We start from the raw sequence: 9,087 nt of genomic DNA on the forward strand, positions 1-9,087 counted from the left end.
AACCGAACAGGACACCTTCCTGCGGTACTCCCCGCGTTATAACAGACTCCTGTTGTAAATAATTGTGGTTGATGAGCAGTTGTCTAGGAATCAAATGATGCTAATGGTTTATAATTTGGAATTCCAGCTTACAGTAATTCCAAAATTTACTGTTTTGGTCATCTCCTCCATTTGAATCATTAGTAACGTTGAACTCAAACGTGATGGGAGAGTAATCAAACGAGAAGCTGTGCTGTTCAGTGGCTAGACTGAGATGTGATCTGCTGGACTAAACCAAGTGTTCCAAAGACCTATGAGATCTTGCTGCAACTTTGCCATTTGTTTATATTTAACAAACTTATCTGGGAATCTGCTAGTGACATCATTAACGGTTGAAGATGGCAGACACAGACACTCTGGTTCTATTTCACCTATCCTAATTACAAAAAATGTTAACCCATTTTCTTTACAATGGAATCTCCCATTAGAGTTAAATACTTTTGAACCAGGTTGCACCTGATTATTCTGTTCTGTGTTTTTTTTTTGGCACTATAAGGATAATATTATTACTATTTACATTTTTTTACCATTAGCACTACGTTTCAGTGCTTGTAAACGCTTAGACCTAAATACAAGTTCAATTTTCACTAATTAATATTCATTTGAAGTAGTTGACTTCTTAAGAAAGCGATTGACTATGCAGTAGATAAGCCAGCAGGCCCCAACCCCCCAACATCTAAAACCTAGCTAAGGTGTATTTTAAGCCAAAGCAACCAGGCCATGAGCAGTTGGAGAACGAAAAACCAGAATTTCCGGGGAGAGGATGCATCCCGCCACCCTTCATAACAACTCCGATTGGTCGACTAACATTCATCCCACACCATTTGATAAATTTCTTTCCATAGTTGTTTCCTCTATTACTGGAGAAGCTGCTTAAGGCCCAAGAAAAGGCGATCCCCGGGTAGTCTGTGGAAAGTGTTTGAATTTCACAGGAGAAACCAATGTAAAATGGCAAACAAATTCGAGGAACAAACCTTTGCACTCAGAGGCCAGCTTCCTACCCTAAGAACCGGCTGTCTGTATGCATTTCTTAAGACATTCGATTTCTAATGCTATTTCCTCATCCAACACGTACAATCAGAAAAAGCTGCTGCCATTTTGAGAAAACTATTAGTCTCATTCTTTTGTATGGATTGAAAGGGCATAATGAATAGGGGCTCTGACAATTCATTGCTTTAGTCTGGTGCAATCGCCCGGGCTTCGCGGAATAAAACTTTTACTTCGAATTTATATATATCGCCTTATCATGTTTCATAAGTCCGAAACATTAAGTTATAGCAAAACTTCAGAGTAGCACTTTCTTGGCAAGCTGATGAGGTCAAACGAAGGGAAGGAATTCTTAAAAATACCTTCGTGGCCGTGAAAATGGGAGAAGGGACGCGCTGAATGCGACGCCCTCAGGCTCCTACACAAAAGGGAGCTCCACAACATTTCTTAAATGGTTATAATACAAGAAAACAAAAACCGTTTGTGTCCAGATACCATCGCATAGTCCTCAGTATCTGCACCGGACCTTGTGCCGGTTTAGAATTAAAAGAAAATCCCATAAAAGAGCAATATTAACATTGAATGACCCGCTTGTCTTCAATGAAGACCCGTTTGTCTTCACTTTATATTTTGTCTGTCAAGAAACAATCTCGCATTTTTATCAATTCTCGTGGCAACGACTACCATAATTGAAGAGTGCAGAAGCAATTCCATATTTAAAATAACTAATCTTTTCTCTTCGGCAAATGTTTTGTTAAATATGGAACACTCCCGCTTCTATACAATTGTAATATTCCTTTTAGATAATGTTGTGTTAGTATGATAAGTTCTATACTGTAGACTTAAGTACGTCAACTTTAATGAGAAAATGTCGATTTATTCATGATCTTAAGAGTTAAACTAAATTTATTCATCCATCCTTTCTTCTATTGTGCCATTCCCACGGTGTAACTGCAAGCATTATTGTAATACCAGAACCGAGGAAAAATAATGCTGCCCCCCTCCCCGCCTCTCGTTATCTTTAACAAAACCAGCCTTCGGAACTACCAACTTCCTTGTTCTCTTTCTATCCACCCCACCCTTCTCCGTTCTTACCGTATTTATCCCTTCCAGTGAGGAACGGGATAAATACGATAAGATCGATATATTATAGGCTTAGCAAATTACGCAGCATCAGGTACAGATCTGGTAGTTTGATTAAAAATGCTGTGTGAAATTAATTTTATTCTATCTATCAAAATGCATGAAAGTCGCTGGGTAGTAAGAATTACAATTAATGTATAACTACCAAAAATGACTGGGTCGAATATTTAACTATTACAATGAAGTTTATCAAAAGTATTTAAAGAAATCAATTAAGATCTGATTTCTTCATATAGGGACTAACACACACTTTTACTGCAAATTGGGAGAGTTAACTTTTTTATTGAGTGAAGAAATATCCTGAACAGTTGTAAACAAAAAAAGTGTATATTTGGGGACATAACCAATATTTTAAAAGGCTACGTTAAAAGTCAAAACGTTGCACAGTTGAAGGAGTAAGGGCATCAAGTGTCAGAAAAAGTCCCTTATTAATTCAATTAGATCATTATATCTTCCTCTTAAAGGCCCTTTTCTTCTGTTCTCTTGGCGATATAAGTGCATATTCTGACGGAGGCAGCTGGCTACTGAACGATCACAATTACAGATGGCTCTTCTGCATTTGTGGCTATCAACTAAAAAAAAAAAAAAAAAAATAGAAACAAATGTTAGGACACTTTCCACTTTTTTTTTTAATAGTATAAACATTAAAGATTGGGAGCAACGTACATACCGCATTCAACGGCTTCTTTGACCAGTTTCCATCGATAATGAACAAAGACTGGATCTCTTCCACTACACATTCTGACTGATTTCACTAGCTTATAGCAATTGTCATGGAGCTTGCAACACCTGCAAATCAGAAGTCAATTACTCACCATTGAGTATCTTTAAATGCATATAGAGAAATAAGCACCATTTAAAAAGAGTAATCAATTCTTGTACAGCGCGGTTTGAATTAACGAATCTCAACTAGCCTTCGCAATATAAAGTTGAAGGGAATATTCAAGTACCACCTCTCCTGAGAACGTATTATGCAAAGCCCAAGCAAATTTATGGGGCCCTGCTAAAAGCGTACATTCGTCCTCCATTGCTTGCAGTGTGCCACTTTTCTTGTCTAAAATGAAGTCTTCCCCAGACTATCTTTTTACTCTCACAATTCAGCACTATTTAGAAGTTGCGTATGCCCTTTCTGCTGAAAATATGGTAGTGTTCTTCTGGCACATTGACATAATTCAGTCACTTATCTAAATCCAAGTTTTGTTTGAATTTTGGAAGTTCAGTTCGGTTCTAACTTGCAAAAACAATCCATTCATTCCATAGTTCTGGAATAATCACATACTGCATTTCCTAAAAATTAGAAGTTTAATAATTTCTATAGGTTTCAACGCTTTGTGATCACTCGTAGTAGGTCACCAAGTAGCCAGTGACTTTAGTGGGAGAAATTCTGCAATCTGGCCCGCCAAAAAGTATTTTTAAATTGCCTTTTCCAACTGCGGAAAAGGCAAAGTATTGCCATTAATATCACTACAATTATATGTTTACATCGGTACTGATTATATATACTTCCTATTCTTTAAGTCGCCCTCCACCTGTTCCGACGCGAAGACAGATTTCGTAGAGAAAAATTTACATTCACTTCTTGGGCTAGCATTTCCACACCTTAAAAAGCAAATTAACCTAGTTCTTTCCAGGCATTTGGCGTGCTAAAAATTATTCCACACTTCACCGTTTCGTCCCCCCATGTAAGCGGATAATAAATGAAATGGACACGCAACTAAGATGTAAAAACTAGTAAATATGCAACTAGGAAAAAGAGGTGTGTGCCACTAAACACAAGCATAACAACACTTTTCGAAATTGTCCATTTTAGTTAGCTTGCAAAAAAGAAAGCACGGGTTCAAAACTCACTAGTTGCCGAGTGCATGAATGTACTATTCAATTGAGTTTTAATTACCGGAAAATCAAAATATGCAGTGAAAGGAGGTCAAGGGTGAAAATAATGCTGATATAAGTCCAGAATTCAGCGAAGAAAAAAAAAAAAAAAACCACCATTTTTGAAAGTTCTCAAATAACCAGCTAAAAGTTGTCTCCTTCAATTTGTCCCCTCACAGAAAGCTGTTTTAATGATAGAGGCGTAACGATGAGGAAAAGCACCCGATCGTATTTTTTTTTTTTTTTTTTTTTAAAGGGACACAAATATATTTCTTTGCCCCAGGTACTATAACTTTTACTGCTCTTTTGGATCAAATCACAAAGCAGAGTCTTTTCAACACGAAGAATCATAATTTAATTTTTCAATACGCGAAAAAGGTTTCGAAGTGAAATATTTGGACCTAAGATATGTTGGATACGCGATCTGAAATAATTTGTTACAATATGCAAGGATGATTTTGCTTTGATATATATAAAAAAAAAAAAAAAAACAAATGGTAGTTCCACTCTACATTCCGCTAGATCACTCTTGAGGGAGGCCTTTTTAAAGTTAAAGTTGAGGGAGTAAGGGCATCAAAAGTGTCAGAAAAACAAGTTAAAGTTATTTAACGATGGTCTCTTACTACGACAGTTAATATTGTATGATACCAAAGGCTGCAATGGATTTGCAAGTACAAGACTTCCACCCTTCAGTTTTAGTATCGCACATTTAATTTGCTCCTGTTTTTTTTCTTTTTTTTTTGTTATGCGCCTCAATTACTGTTGTGTTGATATATCAAGATACCAAGTCTACTTTAAAAGTAGTGAAGTCAACTTCACTCAGAACAGAATCTACTTACCTGTCAATACGGTCAACAGCACTTCCATTGCCGCCTAATCCACAATAACTCCCATAAGACAGGAAATCCAATGGGTTTCTGTGTGTAGCATGCCACACCACAGCCGCCAAATCTATAGCATGCCGCTTTTTTCTAGATATTGAAGATGACAAAGTTCCTCCTAAATATTCAAAGGATATACTTAATACTAGTTTTCTTTATTTAATTAAAGAGACAACACATTGAGTACTACAATCACAAAGCAAAAAAAGTCTTTTCAACACGAAGAATCATAATTTAAAAATTTTTCAATACGCGAAAAAGATTTCGAAGTGAAATATTTGCATGAAAGTAGTTGAGTTAGATTCCCCAAACTTTCATACCTTGCATCCCTTAAAATATTTCATAAATTTCACGCCTCCCATCTTACAGAAGTGCAAATAAATTAGCCTAACATAATTTAGTTGTGAATAACTCAGTACTTTTAATAACAAAGGCTAAAATAAAAATACTGTTTCCATGCGTGGATTAGTGGGACGGTTTGACAAAAAAAAAAAAAAAAAAAAAAAAAAAAAAAGGTACTTTTCTTTTTATCCTCCCACCAGAGTAAAAAGTTATCTTCCCATGTATGGTACAAATGACCTTTTGTAGTTAATACAAAAGTTTAAGTTGAATCAAAAATATATGTCATGAATTTAACCAGGTGAGAGTCAAATTGTGTGTGCACAAGTGAACTTTTGTCTCAAATTTTCAGTTGTAATAAATAAGCAAATAAAAATAAACACGCGCCCTTTGTAACTTGTAAATGATTGCCATAAGTAAGTCTTTCAATAACCGGTGCACGAAACTCAAATTCCACTGAAATATTAATTCCTACCGTATTAAATGAACAACGTATTTGCATCGCAGTTAAATAATTAAGCAAGTTTCATCAATATCCATATAAAATACTTACCAAAACAAGTAACTAATAAAACGAAACGAATGAGGATAACAAACATAACTATTCTTCCACCAACTTTAAACATAACGCTTGTAAAGTACGTAGCAAAAACTTCGACTACAATTGGCTTTATAAAGAAATTGAAAGCCGTCACACCCCATTTTTTCAATTTTTCTTCTTTTCCAAAATACATCACATGGTACAGAATGTAAACATGATTGGCCATTACCAAACTCGATGCTGCAAGGTAAACACGATCTTGAAGGCTAACTCATTGTATAATAAAAAAAACTCTCTTAAGTGAACGTTCAAACTAATATACCTGTGAAAAGGAGCACGTATTTAGCAGACCATGTTCAAATTTTACCTCAGTAATAATTCATGGTTTTTGTTATTAACCAATTCTAGGCTTCAACAGAAAATTAATCTGTAATATTTCTGTTTTCGTCTGTATTTTTTTTTTTTTTTGCTTGTTTTTAAATCAAGTTTTCAGGTACTGAAAGCGATACTTATTTTCTAAGTTTGTAGATGTCATAAAAGTTTGGCAGGGTAGTTATCAACAGTAATCGAGGTAACCTGTTGCAACAAAATCTAGAAAAATTTGGCCAAGGGACTGAGAAATTGAACATTTTAAGGAGCATCAGCGACTGAGGCCATGTTCCTAGGTACATACTTTCTGTAAATTGCATGCGTTCTGTAGTCCATTCTGTGTTTCCTGGATGAAAAACCCAAGTTTCTGGAGGAAAAAATCCATGCTCAACCCAAGCACAGTACTAAGTACTATAGCATTAGCATTAGCATTAACATTAGTAGAGGCATTTGATGCAAGAAAGCAGGCTTATGCAGCATCAGCCAAAAACAAAAATAAATAAATAAAATAAAAAAAGAAATAAATAAAATAAAAAAAGAAATAAATAAAATAAAAAAAGAAATAAATAAAATTAAAAAAAAAAATAAAAAATAACCACTTCCACTTCACCCCTCTGTTCGTTCGAAATACCTGTCCAGCTGAGCCTTAAACATTTAGGCTATCAACTTCCACGACAAGAGATGGAAGTCTGTTCCTCCAACCAACCACCCGCTGGCTAAAGGCAAATTTCCGCACGTCTTATCCTACATCTGTCTTTCCTCAATTTGAATTTATGCCCTTTCAGGTGATTATTCTGAGCAAGAGGAAGAATCCCATCAGCATTGAGCATGCTCAAACCATTCAAAGCTTTATACACCTCTATCAGATCACCTCGCTGGTGCCTCCAGACACTGTAATTTGCAAAACTTAAGCCTTTCTTCATAAGAGCACCCCTTTGTTCCATTCAATAATCTTGTTGCCCTTCTCTGTACTCGTTCCAGCAGCTCTACATTCTTCTTGAAATGAGGCCTCCAGGCCTGTATACAGTACTCAAGGTGTGGTCTGACCATTGCCTTATACAAGGGAATAATCACCTCCTTATCCCTGCTAGAAAAATTCCTATATATCATTGACAATACACCATGAGCTACTCTTGCAGCCCGTCTTCACTGCTCAGAAAACTTCATATCTGCCGGCACAACCACCCCCAGGTCCCTTTCATTCTCTACCACTGCCAGTGTAGTACCACAGAGTTGATACGTTGCTCTGGGGTAGCTGTTTCCCATATGTAGTACTTTACATTTGTCAATGTTAAACTTCATTTGCCACCTCTCACCCCACCTGGTCAACCTTTCCAGATCCTGTTGCAGCAGCATAGTGTCAGTAGTGTCCTTGACAACCCTGCCAACCTTCGTATCGTCTGAAAAATTGGACATTAAGCTTGATATACCATCATCAATATCATTTATAAATACAGAAAACAATAATGGACCCAATTCTGAACCCTGAGGGACTCCACTAATAACATTAGTCCATGAAGAGCAGTATCTATTGATTACCACTCTCTGCCTTCTCTCCCTCAACCACCCCTTTATCCATAGCAGCAATTTGCCTCCAATGCCACACTGCTCCAATTTGTGCAGCAGTCTTCCATGTGCAACAGTATCAAAAGCCTTTCTAAGATTGCAGACACTTTCAAATTCAACTCTAATTCACGGCTTTTTTTCAACAGTTACCTGTACTTGTTAAGTAATTCCGCCGGTCTCGTACTCTTAATATCATTAGTGCCAACGTGTACAACTATATCAGCTTTCGTGCCCTTAAAAGATGATATGAGCTCTACGTCATCAACCTTTGCCCCTGGCAGACATATCCTGGTCCTGTTCCACCTATCCTTTTTACAAAGCATGTTCCCCGTTTTCCTGACAATAGAGTCACCAACAACTACTAGTTTCTTTGGGACCAGCGCATTCTGACTTGGGGCTGCCGCTGTGTTGTGTGATGACCAAGTGCAAGCTCTGGCATTGGTGTAGACAGCTGAGAGCTTGATGGGCCCCTCACTTTTAATCCTTCGAGGGCATCCACCCTGTCCTTCATGCTCTCATATAGGCCCATAACAACGCTGAGTTGTCGGCTGATTTTCTTATACTCCTTGCATCGCGCACAAAGACATCCCCCATGGCAGTATCATGTCCCGTACCCGACTGCCCCACAAACATCAAGCAAGTAGTGCATTTTAAAAGCTGTGATTCAGAGGGCAACTGCCCCCCCCCCCTCAATTCTCCCCTGAGCCACAGCACTCCCACTAGCTTGAGCCTTTTGCTTTGCTGCTCTGGTCCGAGTCATGATTTCGATTTAATTTCAATAAAATTTCAATTTCAGTGCAAAATTAAAACCCTAAACTTGTATCCCAACACAGTTATAACGCTATATTTACGTTTCAGTATCGAGTGTGATCTACGAAATCCCTTTCTATAACTTCCGTATGAAGTTAAGTATTAATTATTTATTTTTACTAATTATTTATGTTACGTAACGTAAGTCGTTATATGTATAGTTAAAAGTACAATTTAATTGACAATGAAGTTCAACGAGATTAATAGATTTTACTGATTAATTGACACTATTATGTACTATACTATACAATATTAAGCTTATGCTAGCTAGTTCGAGATATTTTGTATCAGTAACAATGGCGGCAAATTAAGAACGGTGAACACGTGGATTTGATACCCTTACCGATACTAAGTAATACCTACAAAATCTCTAAGTTACTTTAAACTAAGTATCGTAAATAGGAATATAAAGCTACTCTAGAAAATAAGTTAATATGCCAATTTAAGCTAATAAAACAGAAAATAAATCAAAAAAACTTCTGTTCCAGGAACGGCAAAAAGCTATGTCCGCACAGGCTACACTCGTACTCAAAAACTAGG

At 36.8% G+C, this 9,087-nt stretch overlaps 1 protein-coding gene across 1 annotated transcript; it reads right to left on the minus strand.

Moving 5' to 3' along the window:
• Window positions 1-2,570: 2,570 nt before the first annotated feature.
• Window positions 2,571-5,922, minus strand: LOC150080198 (basic phospholipase A2 RVV-VD-like). Its single transcript, XM_090381583.1, has 4 exons — window positions 5,815-5,922; window positions 4,881-5,040; window positions 2,840-2,958; window positions 2,571-2,741 (listed from the first exon to the last, which is right to left on the minus strand). The coding sequence occupies exons 1-4, from the start codon at window positions 5,885-5,887 to the stop codon at window positions 2,581-2,583; spliced, it is 513 nt and encodes a 170-aa protein (XP_090237709.1). The 5' UTR covers window positions 5,888-5,922; the 3' UTR covers window positions 2,571-2,580.
• Window positions 5,923-9,087: the final 3,165 nt, after the last annotated feature.

Source organism: Mastigoproctus giganteus, chromosome 9 (genome assembly GCF_048544385.1).
Source record: "Mastigoproctus giganteus isolate SK-2022 chromosome 9, ASM4854438v1, whole genome shotgun sequence".
NCBI lineage: Eukaryota > Metazoa > Arthropoda > Arachnida > Uropygi > Thelyphonidae > Mastigoproctus > Mastigoproctus giganteus.